The following is a 21,284-nucleotide window of genomic DNA, read 5'->3' as shown; positions in this document are numbered from 1 at the left end:
TTACCTACTTATTCATCTCTCTCTCCTGTGACTTAGGACTTCGAACTTAGCATCTGTCCTTCACTGCTTAGTGAGCCCACATGTATGTAAACATGTATGCCATGTTGTTTTGTACACATAAACAGTCATATACACAATACACAATGTTTTTGCCTGCTCTTGCCATGGTGCTCCCACTTAGATTGTTATATTATTGTGGGCAGGCAGAAGCCGGTAATCTACCCCCGGTCTGAAGAGTAGCTGGTAACAGTCTAGAATTTCACGCTTGGGTTGTACACTCCACTTGTCTGCCTTCCTGGTGTCATGAAATACAGCCGTCAGCTTGGTCTCATTCTCAGAGCCTGGGGCCTTTCTAATTTTCTGTCTGGGACTGCTATTTGAGTTAATAGTTCTGATTGTTTTAAAATCTCGACCCTCTCTAGCCTTGGTTTACACTGTAAGGCAGTGAATTTTGCAAGTGATTTTAGGAAGACTGTTGGTTGGGGCAGAAGAGGATAGTGCTCCTGAGTCAGACTGCCTGGGTTTAAACCCTGACTGGGTCACCTGGCACAAGTTACGAAACTGATTTGTGCCTTAATTTCCTTATCTGTAAATTGGGGTGATCATAGTGTGCACCTCAAAGGGTTGCCGTGAGAAATGAAATGAACTAATCCATGTAAAGTGCTTGGTATAGTCTGACGCACAGTAAATACCCAATAAACGTTAGTTCTTATTAATTATCGTTGTTATTCTTCTGAGCATGTGAATATGAGTGGACTGGTCTTTTGTGGTTTGGTGTCATTCTGGTATCGTTTCAATATAACAATATTTGGGAAGAGCAGCTTATAATGGATGTGTGGAGCAGTGATGTGTGTGCGTATGGGTGCCTGCGTGTTCTTTCCTACGCATCGGAAGGTCTAGTTTGAAATCTTTTTTTGTTGTTTAAATGCGACGTTCAGTGGTTTTTAGGATATTTACAAAGTGTGCAGTTGTCACCACTATCTAATTCAGAACATTTTCATCACTCCAAAAAGAAACACCATACTCATTAGCTTTCACTTGCCGCCCCGCCCCCAACTCCCCAGACAACCAGTAATCTACATTCTATCTTTACAGATTTGCCTGTTCTTGACCTTTTGTATGTATAGAATCATAAGATACGTGGCCTTTTGCATCTGGCTGCTTTCACTGAGCGTGATGTTTTCAACTTTCAGCATGTTGTAGCGTGTATCAGCACGTCATTCCTTTCTACAGTTGAATAATATTCCATTGTGTGGATAAATTACATTTTATTGATGGGCATTTGGGTGGTGTTTACTTTTTGGCTCTTCTAAGTAATGCTGCTGTGAACATTGGTGTATAAGGTGTTGGGTGGGCATATGTTTTCTATTCTCTCGGGTATATACGTAGGAGTGGCGTTGCTGGGTTAGACCGTAATTCTCCATTCAACTTTTGGAGAAACTGCTGGACTGTTTCCCACAGTGGCTTGTTTGAAATCTTGATGTGGTGGAATCATGTGGCCAGGTGGTCTTAATTTTTAGTTTATTGAGAACTTCATTCTTCATGTCATCTTATTTATTTTCATTTATAAAACAAGATTTTGTACAGACACCCCTCTCTCCCAACCACATCCTTTGCTCTGTCATTAAAACAATGGGTTTCAGGTTTTATTTCACGCCCCAAGGTAACGGTGCCTGCAAGAGGTGTGGTCAGAGATGAACGATGTTTGTTATTTGTGTGCATGGTCAGCTCCAGTCTTTTTCCAAAATGCACCAGGATTCTTGTTAGTTCATGAAAGACAACTCTTGGTCCCATCTCATTCGCCATCTGCCGATGCCACCCATGTTTTTGTCCTTGCTCCTTTTGCTTTTCCTGGACCCCTGGACCTGAAGGGCATGCCTGTCTCTTGTCTGGTTTGCATCTGTATTTCTCTCTGTCCCACTAGTTCTTTCTTTCTCCTTTCTCTAGAAATATGCAGAGGCCTCCCCTGACTGAAAATTCATCCTGATACTGCCTTGCCCTTCAGCTATATCCTCTGCTTCCTGTGTGTCGGGCACAAATGACTTTAAAGAGTAGTCAGCTATGCCCGCCACTTCCCTCTTCACCACCCACTCACTGTGAAATCTGATTTCTGCCTCTTGTGTGATTACATGAAAGTTGCTCTCTTGAAAGCTACAAGAGAAAGCAATCTGGTGTTCTTTTCTCGGTGTACACAGAATACTTCTGCGCCGCCCGTCCGTGCCTCCTTTCGCATGCCCTCTGTCCCTGGCTTGTCTGATTCTGCATCCTCTGTGTCTGCTGTGGTCAGTCTGTGGTGCTGCTTCCTCTCCTGGTGTCTTTGCCATTACTGTCAGCTAGACATCTTTTTGTTTTCCCTACTTCCCTAAGATGCTACTCAGTTTTTAAGGCCCATTTCAGTTGCTACCGAAAGTCTCCCAGGCAGTTGTGGAGTCTCTTTTCTTCCCCTTTCCTCCTCGGGTCCCTCACGGCCTTCTGCCTGGGGTTGCAGTAAGAAGGCGGTTGCGCTAACCCCTCCCATCAGAGGTGCTGATCTAGACTGGAGGCACCAAATCTGCCACCCCTCAGTATCCCTGTTGTGCCCAGCGCAGTGCTCGACATGGAGTAAGAACTGAACAAATACTTGCTGATTAATAAAAAGTATAATAATAGCTGTTCATTTATTGTTCTTTCTATGTGTAAACTTAAAAAAAGAGTTTAAAACAAAATGTTATGAAAAATGACGGAGCAAACACCCATATCCCCAGCACCCACCTAGGAAAACATTAGCAAGAGAGAAAACATTAATAACAACGTTAACAATTAAGCCCCACATATCCCTCCATGAATGCGCCCCCTCCCATCTCCGAAGGTGACCTCTACATTGCGTCTGTTTAGTGTTATTGACTTTATAGGAATGGGGTATACGGCAGAAGTGAGATTTCTCTACATGCATTCTGTCATTTAATTGTCGCTCTGACCAAATGAGATAGGTGTTGTTTGTCCCATTTTATAGATGAGGAACCTAGGGATTAGAGAGTTTAAAGAATTAATTCACAATCACAGTTGATAAGTCAGAGAGCCAGAAAGCGAATCTATGTCTGTCTGACTTCAAAGTCCACGCCTTGCGTTGTAGAAAATTCAGAAAACTACCAAATATTTTCAAAAAGTCACTTATCTACGTACTAGGAACTGGTGGACATCACCAGCCCTCACTCCTGCCCATCATGGCCTCCTGCTCCTTTCCTCTTCCTGTCCTTCATTTCGTGTGATTCTTCTGCCTGGATGTGGACGCAGCCTGGCCCTATGAACCAGCCCAGCGGGAGTCCGGAGACCTGAGTCCTGAGTACCAGCTGCTAACCAGCTGTGAGATTTTGGAGAAGTGTCTTAACTTCCTTGAACCATAGTTTTTTCTCCTGTAAAATGAAAGGTCAGGTTTTAATGTGCCATCTTGGAGGGCTGTTCCAGACTTGACCCAGATTGTCCTCTTTCTGTGGGCTTGTGTCAGCTGAAATTCTGCTTGACGTGGAATCCAGGGGCAGGAGGTGTCTGTAGTGCTGGAAGGAGCCGGAGGCCCAGGAACGTGAATCATGCCCATTTGTCAGACTCTTCAGCTGCCCAGGGCTGCTTCAGCAGCCAGGAGATGAGTAGCCATTTCTAACGCCAGGAAGCTTAGACAAGTCTGGGCCTGGAGAAGCGACACATGGCCTGACCTTAACACAGGCTTCAGCCCCAAAGCAAGCCAGAGGTTTTGTTCAATATCACTGTTTTCTCACCTTCCCTTCAATTTTAGGACTGAGTCCTGTCACATTCATCTTGTCCATCGTCTCTGTGAGGTTTGAGGTTCTGCATGCCATTTCTTCCCTGCACTGGCTGCCTTTCCAATGTAGAGTAAATAGTGATCAAAACAACCGCAAAAAACGTGCCTTGAGGACAGGATAATAATGAAATGGATCGTTTGGAAATGGCTAGATCATTGATCATATGTAAAATAGTGAATGACTTTTTGGTTCAAGATTTCGTGTTACTCATTAAAAGAAACATTTGGGGTATGTGTGATTATTAGTTTCCTAGGCTGCCGCAACAAATTATGACAAACTTGGTAGCAGAAATTTATTCTTTCACAGTTCTGGAAGCCAGAAGTCTGAAGTCAGCGGGTTGGCAGGACCGTGCTCCCTCATTAGACTCTGGGGAGACACATTCCTTGCTGCTTCCAGCTTCTGGCGGCTCCTGGTGTTCTTGGCTTGTGGCAACACCACTCCCGTCTTTGCCTGTCTTCTTCCACGTGTCTCTCCTCCTGTGTCTCAAATATCCTTCTCTTTTCTCTTATAAGAATTCTAGTCATTGGATTTGGAATCCGCCCTAAATCCAGGATGGTCTCACCTCAGGACTAAGTTTAATTACATTTGTAAATCCCCTAATTTCCAATAAAGTCACATTCCCAGGAACTGGGGACTAAGACTTGGACATATTTTTGGGGGGGAACATATTCAACCCTCTACAGGGTACTTTTGGGAAAATGTAAAAGCTCAAGCACTGGTTTTTTATTTCACTTTTATAGCATGGCTTTCCTCCATCAGTGATAAAAGCATGCTCTGGCCATATAAAAATCCACCTGAGCATGAATTGTGGCCCCTGACATTATATGATCCTGGAGGCACGGCTGCAGTCACCTTTAAGCAGAGAGATGCCCAGGTCCCCTGGCACCGTAGAGGCAGCTGCCGTATGACATCCAGTGCAGACGTCAGAGGCCTGGAAGAGGCTAGAATGGACCGTGAAAGAAGTGCAGTGTGAACGTCACACACTAAAGTGTCTTCACGAGGCTCTCTTTGAACTTTTCCGGGAAAGTATAATTCTTAGTCTCTCATTTTTATTGGCTGTTAATAACTGATAAGACCACAACTCTCCGGTTGTTTGAAAGCAAAAGAAGAAAGAGAGTTAATGACCACAGCTCTGGTTTTATTCGTGGCTCTCTCTTAAGCCCTCTAAGTGAACCTCATAATGAGCTTCCATGTCTGTTTTGCTCCCTGCTCCACTCAGTGCCCACCTGCACCTCCATTCATGACAACGGGATTTGTGCACAGATCTGTGGGCAGTGAACGGCGAGCAGACCTCCGTGTTTCATTTTTCTACAGCGCCTGGAATTCCCATTGGGGAAAAATAAAAGAAAACCTTAGTTTGCTCTTAAGGATTGTTTTATGCCCACAATGAGGGGCCGTTCTGAGATGGCATTGATTGAGGCCTGTGAGTGTTAGCCACAGAATTGAATTTCCCTGACCGTAAAGAAATGGTTCAGTTTGAATCATTCTGCTCCAGCGTGCAGAAGAGGGTGAGTCTGAAGTTGTGATGTGTGCCTTGCCTGCCCCAGCTCTCCTGATCCTGTATAGAGCACTTGTGCTTACAGGAGCCAGCCCTGGTGGGCTAGTGGTTAGGATTCCGCACTCTCACCCACACACTCTGGTTTATTTCATGGTCAGGGAACCACACCACTCGTCTGTTGGTTGTCGCACTGTAGCAGCTGCGTGTTGCTGTGATGCTGAAAGCTACGCCACCAGGATTTCAAATACCAGCAGGGTCACCATGGTGGACAGGTTTTAGCAGAGCTTCCAGACAAGACAGACTAGGAAGAAGGACCTGGCCACCCACTTCGAAAGAAATTGGCCAAGAAAACCCTGTGAAGAGCAGCGGGTTAGAACCCTGTATGTAATATATGTTGTTGATTGGTTAACATTGAGCTCACAGTCAACAGCACTGCAACGGGTGCCTGAACGACACCTGTCTAACACACAGGTTTCAGTGCTTCAGTACTGTGCTTATGGGCCATAAGCAGCAAAATCAACAAAAAGCACAAAAATGTGAAATGCGGCACTAAATAGACTGCGACAGGACCGTTGCGTACAGTAGGAGAGCAGAACAAGAGGGCGGCTGTCACCTTGTTGGATATCTGCGGGGCGCTCAGCCTCGGGCCCTGTGGAAGCACCCCGAGGGTTGATTTTGGGATTACAGATAAATTTTAACGAGTTGGTGAACTTGCAGATACGGAATCTAGGAATAATGTGGTTCGACTGCAGGTACATCTGTAATCCACTTGACAGTTGAGGAAACTGAGGCACAAGAACTTCAGCACCTTGCTCAGGGCACCTGTGGCCGAGCTGGGGTCTGAATCCTGTTGTATTCCAGCGCTGTGGACGAGCAGAGGCCCCTGCATGCACAGGGGTCTGCTTCGGCGGTGTATGCTAGAAATTGCGTTTGAAGTATGAGATTTGCTCTGAATTGTTATGGCCTGGGGCCCAGAGTCACTGGGTCCATTCTTCTGTATTAAGGCGGGTGGTGGGTTTAAAACATTTGAAAGGGCATCGCCATCAACTCTAGAATGACAGTATGTTTTCCATGGGTAGAGTTTTTCATTTCACAACGTGGACTCACATGACCTCTGAGCTGATCGAATTATCTGCTGTCCTTGGAAGGGCTTGGCAAAAATGTTGGCTAATGTGTTGGTGCCGGTGAGATCTCTCAGACTGGCGCCCAGATGGCCTGACTCTTTTCCCATCGTATGCTGCTGGATGCCTGAGCCGACACAACTCACCCATGGCTTCCTGCAGAACCTGCGGGTTACACAGCCTGCGGCCCTGGGCCAGACGGTGATTCATCGGAAGTGCCTGCAGAGGTGCACAGGACTCCTTCTGCAGGAGGGTGTCCTGGCTCGGAGAATCCGTTCCAAGGCTTGTCCTTGAACCTTCTTGAAAGAGAGAGGAGAGAGAGAGAGGGACCTGAGTGCAGTTCCAGAACAGGGCCTCAGGTCCACTCAGTACGAGATAGAGCCTTTACCAAGAAGTCAGCCACTCAAAAGTCATGTAAGGATGACTTGTAAAGATCTCTTTCCAGGCAACCCACAGCATCCCTCTTCCTCTTTGGGCACTTGCATTCGTCACTCTTAGTGACACTGGTAATTCCCCAGAAGATGAAATTTCTCTTAGACATCATGTGATCTAGGTTTCCTGGAACTTTTTGTTTTCTAGATATCTTGAAGTGACCTTATCACTATACTTTTGTAGGAAAGGTAAATTCTGCTTCAGTCTTGGGTCAAATAGTTTCTCCTGTTAGCGGTTGAAGTCCTCTTTAGTCTGGTTGATAAGTATTTGTTTTGTGCCGGTTAGAAACTGCGTGCTCTCCTCTCGTGTGCTTTTTTGAAGGAAATCATTTTGGTGAGACAGCGTGCCTCTCAAGAACCCCTGGACTGCCCGAAAGGTGATAGCTGACTGAATTGCGTCTCATTTATTTTTTTCTTAACTTTTAAAAATTTGTGTTTGTGTATGTGATGTTTAGAGACTAAAAACATACAAAAATATGTACAGTATCAAGAACTACTGTAGAGTGGATGCTGCTGAAACCACCTCCCGGGCTAGGACGTGGCTGTTCCAGCCCCGTGTCCCTACCCCTGATGGTATCTAGACTTTCGTGATAGTCACTTTCTTGCCTTTTTTGGAATGGCTTTACCACCTATGTATTTATGTGCCTTAAAAATGCACTTCGGTTTTGCTTTCTGTAAATGGAATCAAACTGTGTGTGTTCTCACTTTGTGAGGTCCATCCAAGTTGTGTGTAGTTAGTTCTCATGGCTTTATTATAGTGTATTACATTTTTTTAACCCATTCTACTGTTGGTGGACTTTTGGGTGGTTTCCACCTTGGGGCCATTATGTACGTTTTAGATTTGAAAGTCAGCACATGAGGTGAACTTGTTCATTCTTCGGCCATGCTGGGCTCCCCGGAGTCCACAGATCCATCCAGCATACCCTGCCTCCCGGCCTTCCCGCTCCTGCCCTCCCTCCCTGGGGTGTCCTTCCTCCACTTACCTGTGTGGGTAACTCCTCCCCTTATCCAGGTCTCTGCTCAAAGTCTCTGGCTTAGAATGTTCCTCCTGACCACGCTCATTAACAGTACCCCACCCCTCACGTCCCTTGTTCACATGTGTTCCGTCAGAGCCCTGATCACCACCCGACGTAACGTGCTTGTCGTCTGCTTCCTCCCACAAGACTGTGAGCCCAACCTTCACACATTTAAACAGCTCAGAAATGTTAGGGGTCTGTCTGAGTCTGGGACACGGATTCCGGTCCCCTTTCTACCATTCGGAGCCTGTGAACTGGGGCAGCAGCAGCCCATTCGTTGAGCAAATATTCATTGAGCATCTCCTAAGTGCCAGGACCCCTTCTAATCGCCCGAGATACATCTCTGAGCAAAATAGATGCAGATCCTGTCTTCGTGGGGCTTTCATTCTCTATTCTGTCGTGAGGGAGGACCCACAATAAACAGTAACCATAATGAGTAAATTAAAAGATAAATAAGAGTGAGGGAAAAGGAGAAGGCAGAGCATGGGCAGGGGAGCATGCTTGCAATTTGTAATAGATTGGTCAGGGTGGGCCTCACTGACGAGGTGATGTTGAAACAAAGGTTCCAAGGAGGGGAGGGAGGGAGGCCAGTGGATATCTGAGGGAAGCATTACACGTAGAAGAATTGGCCAGTTCAAGGGCCCTGAGATGGGGTGTGACTGGTGGGTTCACATATTAAAAGGATCCCTTGGCTGTCCTGTTAAGAATAGAATTCGTGGAGGCAGTGGTACGAGAGGTTAAGTCAGTGAAACACAGGCCTATAGGAATTCTTATGCAAGAAGTAAGCTGCCCTGGCCCGGTGGAAGTGGAAGAGGTGGACATTTTTGAACATAGAGCCAACAGGATTTTGTGATGGGTTGGTTGGAGGGGATGAAAGAGCCAAGGACGACTTGAAGGGTTTTGCCCTTTGCAATGGGAGAGATGGAGTTTCCGTCATCTGAGTGGGGAGACTGCTGGTGGGGAGGTTTGGGGGGAAGATCAGGTGCTTGGTTTTGACCGTGTTGAGCTTGAGCTGTCTGTTAGACATCACGTGGAGATGGGAAGAAGGCAGGTGCTGTAGGAGTCTGGGACTGGGAGAGACGTCTGAGCTGGGTACCATAATGGATCTTGGGCTCTTCCTCGTGGAGCTCGTATGTAAAGCCACGAGACCGGGTGAAGTGAGCAGGAGTGAGTGTAAGCAGAGAAGACACCCAGGACTGACTGAAGCCCCAGCAATTCCTCAGCTGGAAAAAGTGAAAATAACGCTTCCCCTGCCTGCTTCACAGGGTCCTCGTCAGGACCATCTTCAAGCCTGTAGGCGCTTAAAGCAATGTAGGAAGTACAGGCTGGTTCAGCCGTGGGAGTGGAAGATGTGAAGGGTGGGAGCCCATTGGAGCGCGGTGCCCAAGAAGCGGGGCACGGCGTTTTTCTCCCGCACGTTGAGGCAGGCCATACCTGTGCTGCTGAAGGCAGGCGGGAGCCTAGGTGGTTAGATGCTGAGAAAGCTCCAGGAGCTGCGGAACCATGTTTAAACTGGGGTTAAATGATGTTGAAGCATTGGATCAACTTGGTAAGAGAAAGGAGCCAGGGTGTTTGTCTGGGAAGGAAGGAAGCATGGAAAGGGGGTGGGGGACGGGGAGAGAGACATGTAGAGGCAGGAGGGAGGGAGGAAAAGAAGGACAGAGTGGGGATCTTAGATGCACCTGCTCCCTCACCGGGAGGTTTCCATGGAGGGAGGAAGGGACGGACCTGGAAGCCAGGGGCCAGTAGGCAGGCCAGTTCCTAGGGGACGTCAGACGGGAGCCTTAGGGAGTGAGGAGTGGCACCAGACAGCCTTTTGAGGTCTGTCTTTGAGACCTCTGGTTGCTGTTACCCGGAGATCTGATCTCTTCGCTGTCTTCAGACTTCAGTCTTAAACCAGGGATCGCCGACGCCGGCCTGTGTGGGGAGAGCAGTGAGTCACTGGAACGGCTGGTGTCCGCAGCCAGCCTGTGTGCGGGGTATTTTGCGGGGCTTTCTGAAGTTTATCCCACCCGGTCCTTGTTGGTGGCCAGGACTCATGGGAAGCTCTTGTGAGCAGCTTTAAAGCTGACCAGCACTTCGCACGGCCGCCCGCAGGCCAGAGGCCGGTGTCTCTAAGCCAGGTCTCCTTTTAGCTCTGGATCCTACTGACAGAGAAGACTCCCCAGGGAGCCGGCCTTGTGCCTCAGGTGGGATGGAGGGTGGAATCTGACACCTTCCTCATCCCACCTTTTGGGAGTAAAAGCAGGGTCTGCTTTGTATGTAACTTCAGAGCCACTTCTCAAATGCCTGCGGTTAATAAAATATTTATCGTCAGCAGATGGTGGCCAGGAGCGAACAGCCGCTCTTGCTTTCTGCAGAACCTTCTAGAAATCATTATGTGGGGGAAGGAGAGAAAGTGAAGCTCCTGATTCAGTGCCCCCTCCCCACAGCCTTCTGTTCTCCCTGGGCTTCTTGGGCCGGACCCCCCCACCTCCGCCCAGGGCCTTGCCCTGAATTCTTTTTACACAGCCCAGAGTCCTCCACTGTCTCTCGGCGGCACAGAGGTTCCCAGGCTGCTTGGTTAGTCGTTTGCTTGAGGCTCTTTGTTCTGGTCTCTCCACCCTAAGTGCTCAGAGTTTTAAAACAAAATAGGTTGAAGCCTTGACTGGGAGGTGGTGCGGGATGAAAGGAGCAGGGACCAGGCTGCCAGAGCACAGAACCAGGATCCGGTGGGCCAGGCTGGGCTGACAGATGCTTCTGAATGAGCTCACACCCTCATTCACTTTCACCTGCACCAGAATTTTGGTAATATTATTAATTTAATGGTTTATTTAGAACTCCACCTTTCCTATGCCCCAGAGAAACCTGACTTGTAATTCTAATGAATAGGAAGAACGTGGCAGAGTGAGGTCCAGCTCAAGGAAGACCGTGGACCCGAGGGGAGGCTGCTGCTCTGCAGAGATGAGCAGGCCGGGTCCAAGCTGAGGAGGCGAGGAGCTCGCAGGCAAACGGAACTGGTGAGGGTCGTTGCTCACCCAGAGGCTGGTGTTCTAGGTTCTCTTCCCTGTCTCTTCTTGTCCCCCGGGTGTCAGTGACTAGGCAGAGGCTGAGGCTCCTGGGACACTGGGGACACTGCTCCTCATTAGGGTGGGCTATGTGGGGGGGGGGGCACCACCCGTCTGGAGACATCAGCACCTCTAACAAGGCCCATGTCGACTCTCCCATGGAGCATCACTTGAGTCTGTGGATGAGTGACGAGTGGCTAGTGTTTTATGTTGGCTGGAGTCATGCATGTTCGTGTGTGTGTGTGTGTGTGTGTGCGTGTGTGTGTGTCTGCTAGGGAGAGAGAGAGAGAGAGAAGACAGGGCGAGGGGGAGAGAGAGAGGTGGTGAGAGGGTAGGAGGGACTGGTGACCAGGGAGGCAGATGTCATCATCATCTCAAAACGTGCAAAGAAATCGTGGGTCCTTAAGCACAAAGTGGCTCGATTATTCATGTCAAATGTTACACTGATGATTCAGGTAGATATCGGCTGATTTCGAACCCTCCTGCCTAGGGAAGTTTTTAGAAAGTAGTAACAGTGAGTTGTGTCTGGGACTCCTTTCACACACTGGAGTCTCAGCTCACCTGCCTCCGTTCAGCAAGGACTTGGAAAGCAGCCGCCCAGTGCCCGACCTGCTGGGCGGCCTGGGTGTGGAAGAAATACTGGCTGCAATCCCTGCCCTGGAGGGACTTACCAACTTGTTGAAGAGGCAGATCTTTTACAAATGAAACAAACTGAGGGAAAATAAAAGACCGGTTTCCGGAAAGTACTGGAGTTCCATTGTCTGAGAGGTACACCTACTGTGGCGTCCCTGGGCGGTGGTCCCAGTCCCTGGTGAAAGCTGTGCACCGGGTCTGGATGCCTTGAGAAGCCCCAGGGGGATTTGCCGGTTTGTACAGGGAACATGTCACATGTGTAGTGTGATCTCACTTGCTACATTTGTGGGGGCATTCCCGTCCCAGCATTGGGATATCAAGTCTTATGATACGTGGCTACTTGGAGATGCCCCCTTGGGGATCTCCTCCTGGGAGGACCGTCAGCTGGCTGCCTGACCTGGGAGAAGGCCAGCAACTCCATAGTCTCTTCCCGGTGTGCAAAGTGGGATGGCGTCGTCCACCCTTTCCACCTCAGGTGGTTGCGTAACTTGAGGGATGGACCGGGGAAGCCCCTGGGTCGAGCACTGTATCATGGAGTCGTGGGTTATCATTGGCCGCAAAATCTGTTTAGGCAAAAAGAAATTGGAGTCAATACCCTTCACGTTGTGGACGCCTCTCCTGTGTCTGCCTGCTCTTGGGCATTCCTCTTCATCCCTACGTCCTCTCTTCCTTGGCTCTCACCTGCTTTCTCCAGGGTCCGTCCACCCCTGCTCCTCCGGTCAGGCTGTTCCCCAAGGTCTTCCCTCACTCCCTGCTTCCAGACCTCTCCTCTGATCCCATGGCCTTCACGGTGGTGGAGATGTATGTGCGTCTCCCCCACGTCTAGCCCTCCAGCCCTGTCCTGGCCCCTAAGCCCACATCCTGACCTCTCTCTGCATGTCCTGCAGGCTAACAGGTCAACCTCGGCTTCCTCCGTGCTGTCCCACTTAAAGGCGTCCCCTACAGATACTATGTTTTTTCCTATACACACATACCTATGATCAAGTTTAAAAATTAGGCGCAGTAAGAGATTAGCAACAATAACTAATAATAAAATAGAACAATTATTACAATAATAAAAGTTATGGGAATGTGGTCTCTTTCTCTCAAAGTATCCTATGTACCGTACTCCCCCTTCTTCTTGCAATGATGTGAGACAATACGGTACTCATGTGATGAGGTGAAGTGAGGGCAATGACATGGGCGTTGTGACGTACTGTTGGGCTGCTGTTGACCTCCTGATGGTACGTCAGGAGGACGACCAGCAGCTTCTGGACTGCGGTTGACCGCAGGTAACTGAGACGCGGATAAGGGGGGACTACTGTATAGGCACATGCAGGGCAGGGGCACTGTCCTATTTATTTTAGAGTCCCCAAAGCACCCAGCCCAGGACCAATATACAGCACTTGTCCATTCCACATTTGTTGAATAAACGAATGAGTGAATGCATGAATGAATGACATGCTGGTTAAAGCCCTTGTGGGCAGGGCAGAGGTGTCATTTGCCTCCCCTGTCATCGGCACATCGTTCTTAGGAAGAGCCGGGCCACGGGCTCTGTGTTTTTCAGCCTTTGTAGTGTCAGACAGCCCAAGTGGACACAGAGCAGTCTGAGGACAGGGCGGCTGAGCTGCGTCTGGTTCCCCGTAAGTTGCTCCTTTCCCCTCTGCCCTGATCGCTCTGTCCAGCCCCCGACCCCACACTTCTGAGCTGCAGCTCAGGGCCTTGAGGAGCCCTGTTCAGCACCCAGTCGCTCAGCCCTCTGCCTGCGTCAGGTGGCTGACCGGCTGCCCGCCTTGCTTCCAGGTCCCATCCCTCCTGCCCAGTGACACTAGTGTTGGCTCCCAAGTCTGAGTCCTATCACTCAAGCGGCGGAGCGCCTCGTTTGCTGTGAGGGTCCCTGCTGCTGAACCCCAGTCTGGTGACTGGGACTTGCTTCCTGTTGCAAGATTTCCTGAGCGCCACCTCTGAGTATCTCATGTTGGTTTAAACCTTAGCATTTCCCTTCAGCTGCCTGGCCTTTGCCATCTCCCTCCTGCCCAGGTGCTGTCTGCTCGTCTGGGCGTCTGCTGCCTGTCCTCATCAGCTATTCCCTCTTGCCACCCCTGCAGGGCTGTGTGCCACCCCTGGCCATGGGCATCCTGCCTCTGCCTCGGGGAAAGTCATCCCTCCCATCCCAGTGGAACGCCAGAGAGCATCTGCCTTCTGCAGACTCCTGGACAGTGTGCTTTCCTTCAGCTGCACACCGTCACTCTGATCCTGATAGCTACCAGGTCTGCCTGAGTGACCTCAACAGTGTCCTACTGAACCTCCCACGTTCACTCTTGACCCCTTTAAAGGGTTCTCCACACTTTAGCCAGAGGGATCTTTAAAGATGCAATACTGTTCATGTCACATCACTGCCCTGCTTCAAACCTTTCCGCATCTTACCTTGCTCTTAGGAATAAAGACCACGTTTCTAAAGAATGTTAGAAAACGTGAATACAAACCGATACATATCTAGCCCCAGCTACCTCCTGAGGAAATGTCCCCTTTCTTCTAATACATAAGCTTTGCTTCCTCTCACCCCAGGGCCTTTGAATATGTTTCCTTTGCCTGGAACTCTGTTCTTATCTTTCACCTTAAAGCTCAAGCCTGCCTGCTTCAGGATGCCTACCTGACGCCCACCCCCACTAGCTCTCTCGGCTCCCTAAACTCCGCCTTTATAGCGCTGTCAGTTTTTAATCATACAGTCACGTGATCATTCATTAATGGTTTCCTTCCCTTGACTGTAGTGCGGTCCAAGGACAGGAACCATGTCTGTGTTGCTCACCATTTTATTGAGCCCCGTGATTAGCGTGGAGTCGGTGCTTCACACATATTACTAGATGAAGGGAATAGCCCAGCATGACCCTACCTGTCGATCCCATGGAAGTTCACTGGGGCTGTGTACGAGCACGTCCTGGATAGACGCTCTGCCACTCGTCTCCAGGAGCCCGGGCTGCATACCGCCTGACAAAGGGTAGATCGTAAAACAGACGTGCAAAATGGGCACTCAACATCCCGCACTGTTTATGGACAGTCTTTGCCCATGCGTGCTTACTACTTAATTTTCTTGTTCTAAGGAATTAGGTAGATATTGCATACCGTGGTAGTCTAAATTTACTGTGCTCCCTTGAATTCAGAGCCAGTAGAAAGTTCGTCTCTTCACATGAATTGTTTTCTTCTTTTAGTCACATGAGAGTTCTCTTCCCTGTTGGATTCCCGTTTTTGTTTTAGCGGCCGAGTACTCAGTGCAGAAATTCATATTTAACATAGCAAAATTACTTCTACCCAGGTGTCTGGTTACATCTGCTCTCTGCTGCTTTTAAAGTGATTTTTTTATTCTATTGTGTTATGTGTGCTTAATTATTAAAGACGATTCAGACTTTTTTGTTAGAAATATATATATTTATATATTACATTGTATGTTACATAATATATAAAATGTATACACATTTTATTTATGTTGTGTGTTACATACATATGAAGTATATATTACATATAGTATGTTCTATATATTGCAAAACCCTTATTCCTCTCTGTTTTGTACCATAGTGATAACAGTCCGTATTCCTCATTTGGAGCAACGTTGGCGAGGGATGATGAGCAGAATCTGTGGAGCACGCCTCGCGATGTGTCCCACACAGAGGCGGACGACGACAGAGTCCTGTACAATTTGATAGTTGTTCGTAATCAGCAGGCCAAAGATTCAGAGGTGAGCACCTTTTGGGATCTCGCTGTGAGCAGGTGATGACGTCCAGTAAAACTCAGCCACGACTGAGAAGACTGACTCGGAACAAAGGAAAAAATGAAGGGTGAGGTGTTGGAAGTGGAGAGCAGGTGTTTCAGCAGCATATAGTTGCTAATTATAGCTGGTCCTGGTAGACCTGCTTGATGGACAGATGACTGACTTCTTACCTTAGTGACACAAGTTCCAGTGATACAGAAACAGCAAGGCACTGCTGTTGAAGATGCTTAGGCTAGTTGATCCTCTTAAACAGCTTAACCAGTCCGTCTCTGTTCTCTCTAGTTGTTTGGCAAACCACAGTTAGAAGACTCAGACTAGGGTTCAAGGGTACTTTGTGTTATCACTAATTCTGAATTAGTGGGGCCTGAATTAGTTTCATTCTTCTTTTTTTCTGTTTATAGCATCTTAAAGTGTCCTGTTGATCCGACAGCAGCCTGTCTGCCATCTTTGAGATGATTTTTGTGACAAGGCTTGAAACCACTCTTAGTAGACTCAGCCCAAAGTCATTGGTATGGGAAGGCTAGAATATTGAAAAGGAGAGGACTTAGGAAGTTAAGAGAAAACAGCAAAGGGGATTGAGTTTTATTTTCTCCTTTATTTCAAAAGTAGTATTATGGTACTGTGCATATAATATGATGCACTACAGTGTTAGAGTATCATTTTCCAAATAATAGAAGCAAGCTTTTCTAACTCCTGTGTTCCTCAGTGAGTTCTGAGTAGAGGCCTCTATTAAACAGAGATCACTGGTTTTACCTTGTATCTTGTTGGAATTGGGAAGAGTAAGGATATTTGAAAGCCCAGGCTCTCGCTCTGAAGAAAAGCCCTGGAGTGTGTGTGTATGTTGGCTGGGCCATGGGAAGTCACCTGTTCCTTATCTAGATTTCTTTATTTTTGCCAATTAATTGCTAACTTTTTTTTCCCAAAAACATGCTTTAGCAGGAGGTGATACATTTGAGAAGCGCCACGTGCCCTGGTCCGTTTGTTCATGTGGCTTGGATGCCTCTCGGGGTTAGAGGTGGGCTCTGGTTGAGGCCTGGGCGTAGGGTGCCTTGGAGAGTCCTGCACTGGCTTCGATGAGTGTCCTTTCTCAGGTGTGGAGTGCTGACGGGACAGCTTCTGCTCAATATCCATCACAGGGCTTAACTCAGAGGCATCGCATCCCTCTAGTGGCCGTGCTCCACGCCATCCTGGCTTCCCGAGACCCCAGCGTCATACCCCCCCTCCACTGGTAACACTTGAAGCGCGTCACAAATCTGGCTCCAGCCAAGAACAGCCGCCCTGGCTGCCCTTCCTGAGCAGGTGGCCAGGAATGCGTGACCTTGCTTTCCCTTTAATGGAAGAGCCAATCCTTTCCTACTGTTAGGGCTGACCAGTTAGGGTTTCTGCTGGTGAGAGTAGACCCAGGGCTTCTCTTTTCTTCCCTTAGTCTTCCCAGAGCTGTAACAGCAATAGGGAAATAACGTATGGTATATGCCCACCTCCCGCCTCTCTCCAGGGCGCCCTGCACATGTACAAGGGCTTGAAGGGGTGTTTGGACCGAGCCTGACAGCTCGCCCTGGTGGCACTCCTGCTTCCCTGCCCTGTTTGTCTTTCTTCTGAAGAGACAGTAGAGGAGGTTACATGAGCCACAAAGCTCTGAAATGGCCGCTGTGTCGCTTCCCTGCTGCCCGTGGCCCTGAGCGAAGGGCCATCCAGAAGGCTCTCTCCTGCTTGCCTGGGACACCACATCAGGCTTATCTCTAGAGGACCCTGTAACCAAGACAGACAACTGAAGAAATAATCCGAAGATGTGGTGATGATAATTATATGTAAAATGATTTGAAATGTTTCTGTTCATGGTGCTTCCTTTTCGTTTAAGTGTAAAATATATATATACACAAGGGGCGTATAAAATATATATAATATATTTTAAGGTACATATATAATACATACATAATATATATACAGGGTTAAAAAAATTTCTTATATTTTCTTCCAGAAATTTGAAATGTATGTAAAAGCATATCTTAATATAGCTACTCATTTTCCCCACAGATTGGATCATATCTTCCATACCATTCTGCACTTTGCTTTTTTTCTGCTTAATATACTTTGCACATATTTCCATTTCAGTATGCTTAGAGTTACCTTAGGCTTTTGGGGGCTCTCTAGCATTCTCCTGCGTGGATTTGCCATCATTTATTCCACGGGCCCCTGTTGATGTTTGGGTTGATTCAGGCTTTTTGTTGTTAGAAGCAGTGCTGTGGTGGATACTCATGTATGCTTTCATGACTTCCATAGTTTTTTCAGGAAGAGAATTGCTGGATCAGAGAGACTGTGAGTTTAAGATCTTGGAATTGTCACAGTGCCTCCTTCTTGGAGGACCCTAGGAAAGCACTTCAGGGCGCAGAACTGAGTAGGGCTGGAAGCCCAGGCTATGTTTAAGGGGAGCAGCTGCTAAGCCCCAGATTGCTGTTTGCCGTTTGCCACGTGGAGAGTGTGGATCCAGAAGCGCCAAAACTTTGGATTTTTAGGAGAAGCTGAGAATCCAAATTTACTTTTAAAATGTCTAGATTTTTAAATGATAACTCACATTTAAAAATGTGTCAGTTAAACAAAATATGTTTCCACTGGTATGTACGGAACATTTATAATAAGGACTACTGCTACTTATTAATATGGTTCTTTTGTCCAGTATGATTGAAAGATGAGCTCACCGTTGGTTTAAAAGGTGGAAGTAGGAAGCTGGTGGGGAGTGTTTTAAGTTTGAATAAGTTCCATTTCTATTAATATTGCTTATTTTCTTTTTCACACAGGGTAAAATTGGTACAAATTTTACTAAAACGGAGGATTTTAGTTTTGAAAGAAAAACTAATTCTACCTACTAAAGAACAAGGAACCCTAGATATTTTTTGTGATACAACTTAGAAGCTCAAGCAAGGTATTAAGGAGAACGGAACCTCTTGTTTTTCCTTAAGTAACAATAGCACAAAAGACCTAGGAACGTCCATAGTTGGAATTCTCTGAAAAATGAAAAATAATTTCCAGACAGTGTGTGTACTACCTATAGCCTTCTATTGAATCTGAAGCTGGTGGAGAAAGGGCTATAAATAGTTAAGGCTAAATTTGCAGTGTTTTCCCAAACTGAAAAAAAATCAGAAAAGAAGACATATAGGAGAGCAGATAATGAAGCAAAGGCGTGAACTGAAAAATGGCTCGCAGTGTCAGAAATTGTAAAGAGGAACATTATTTAAATCTAATAGAATCCGCCTTCGTTTACACAAGCCTTCAAAAGCGGATGGAAAACAGACTTTCAGCAGAAGAAACGGTGCATTTGCAGACCTCCAAGCACTAGAAAAATTATTGCTCTTGTCTTTGAATGATGCCATAAAATGCTTTATGTTTGACTAAGAGGTAGGAAACAGCCTCAAATTCATGTCACTAAGTCATTATCTTCATGTTCGTTCTCATTAAACTAGTTAGATACTTCACATAACACGCTGTGTTCTGGGCAGCTTAATAATGCTTAATGGAATATCAGTGCACCTTATTTATTTCGAATTTGTGTAAATAATTTAATCATATGGAACGATCTTGTCCTCCAAGCTATTAATAATAATGAAAACAGTGCCAGGCACTGTTCAGCCACTTTACGTATATTAACTATGTCCTCTTTGCAACAACTCAGTGAAGTGGGTGCCGTTAGTATTTCTTTTTGAAGCAACTTGTCCAAGGTCACACGGCCCAGAGTGTGGAGCCAGGGTTTGACTCTGGGCTCCGTGAATGCAGAGACATATTGATAATGAGCTCCATGATTGAACTCGTGAGAGAGGAACAGATAGTGGCTGTGATTCAGTGTAGATTTCAAAGTGCACGAGCAAAGTCTGCACAGCCTCTTTCTGTGACCTGATGCCAGTGATGTGAAAGGCATTCTCCCATCGGTGGGATGAGAGCTGGGTTTGGTCCGAGGGTCGTGACCGCAGTTCAGGAGGTGTTCCCGGTTGTAACATAACACACTTTTCCCAAGTTAGGCTTTTCCACGGTAAGTGCAGCTGGTTAAGACTCCTGCCCTGGGCTTCTGTTTTATTAGCTTCAAGATGTTTCGTCTTGCTGCTTTCCGTCTCTTGTTCACTTTTTTTCAGTGTTCTCTGACTTATGGTCTTTGGTGTCCCTTCTGATGGTCCAGAAACATTTTCAACATTTTCACTTTGCTAAAAAAGGCTTTACATTTTTGATTAAGAAAATAAGTGCTAAAAATCAAATCATTCTCATAAACACTTTGAACTACTATTTTGGTTCAAAATAGGTGATGTTTATTGGGTGTAAGTAGTGATAGAAATTCTATGCTTATTTTTAAAGCTATTAAGTAATTGCTTGCTCAGAAATGTATGTGGTTCTGATGTTGAGTGCCTGCCTTTCTGTCACTGAGCAAGGCAGTATTTCTACACCAGCAGGATCTGTGTGAACACCAGGTGCTTGTATGGCTCAAGTGATCCCATGAAAACCATACTCTGCGGAACCCCAGGGAACAGCTACATGTTATTATTTTCTAAAACTATAGAGGCAAACACATAAAATGTTCCTGGTGTACAGTTGGCTTGTTCTTCCCGTGTGTCGGGGCTCCCTGCGGTGGAGTGTTGCCAGGCGTTGTAAACAGTTGCTGTAAAATGTTTAAAATAGCAACGGACCTTCCTAGGGGTTGTTTGCAGTGTCTGGATTATACACTTAGCCTGTCATATCCCTAGTACTAAAAGAAAGGACAAAACAGAGTAGACTGGAATGTTCGGTGGGAGGCTGTGAGGAAGTGGGAGAGAGGGAAGAATGGATCGTGTTCCGGCTACATCGCTGCAGCGCTTGGAGACGGGATGTTCCAGTTCGGCTCTGCGTTACTGTCTTAACTCGCCTCTGTGCACTGGACAAGGCCTGCTCTGGCAGGGCCATCTGCTCTCTCCGCAAAGGGGTGAATGTTGGCTCCTGTTGGAGATAGGACTGCAGGTTTTACTCAAAGCGTAACGGAGCAAAATAACAGTGGAAAATGGAAGCAATTCTCTAGATAGTTCAGGGTTTCTCCAAAGGGTTTCTCCTTTTGGTTTGGGGACCAGATGATCTGGATTGTTGAATGCGACCATTCTTGATTTTACTTTGCTAGAGACTGTTTGGGTCGGCGGGGAGAGAATGAAAATAGTTATTAGGAGCTGAGAATCAAATGATCTCACTCTCTGTTTTCTAGGAAATAGGGTTTATTGAGTACGATGTTGTGTGCTAAGCGTTGTGCTGCGTGCTCTTCAGACACATGCTGCATCCTCACAGTAACCCTGCACAGGAGGTGTTTGCCACATAATGTTGGAGACTTGCACTCACCTGTCCAAGGTGTTGGAGGAAATGATTGGGCGAATTGGGGTGGTCGTTCAATCCATATTAAATCCATATTCCTTTTTAAAACTGAATAATATTCCCTTGTTTGTGTAAACCACATTGTGCTTATCCATTCATCCACCAATGGGCACTTGGGTTGCTTACAACTTTTGGCTAATGTGAGTAATGCTGCTATGAAAGAGGTATACAAATATTTAAATTCTTTGGGGTATGCACCCAGAAGTGGAATTGCTGAATCACGTGGTAATTCTCTGTTTGGTGTTTTGAGGAACCATCTTGCTGTTTTCCACAGCGGCTGCACCATTCTACATTCCGGGCATCAGTGTGCAAGGGTTCTAATTTACGCACATCCTCGCCAACACTTGTTTTTAAGATCACTTCTTAACCTCCAAATTGATTGATGAAACAGCTGGTGGTTCCAAATTGATCAGTTTTCACCCCTTTGTAGAGTAGATGCAGTTGAAAGTGGGGGCCAGTCACCGCCACTGAATGTCAGCAGTTAGGAATGTAAACTCGGAAGAGGCTGTGTCCGGTAGAGCCTCCCTCTGAGCTGCTTGGCCATGGAAAGAAGGTGGAGAGGACAGAAACCTGGCGGGAGCTTTTAGTACCTGAATTCTTCTCTGTTTTTCTGAGTGTCCATA

At 47.0% G+C, this 21,284-nt stretch overlaps 1 protein-coding gene across 1 annotated transcript in view; it reads left to right on the top strand.

Annotated features, from left to right (window-relative positions):
• Positions 1 to 21,284, top strand: part of MREG (melanoregulin) — a 55,262-nt gene that overhangs the window by 1,942 nt on the left and 32,036 nt on the right. The window contains exon 2 of the mRNA XM_023642292.2: positions 15,096 to 15,255. Coding sequence (XP_023498060.1) covers positions 15,096 to 15,255 — 160 coding nt within the window. The remainder of the gene's footprint in view (positions 1 to 15,095; positions 15,256 to 21,284) is intronic.

This window comes from Equus caballus, chromosome 6 (genome assembly GCF_041296265.1).
Source record: "Equus caballus isolate H_3958 breed thoroughbred chromosome 6, TB-T2T, whole genome shotgun sequence".
In the NCBI taxonomy this organism is placed as follows: Eukaryota; Metazoa; Chordata; class Mammalia; order Perissodactyla; family Equidae; genus Equus; species Equus caballus.
This window is presented reverse-complemented; position numbering and strand designations above follow the sequence as displayed.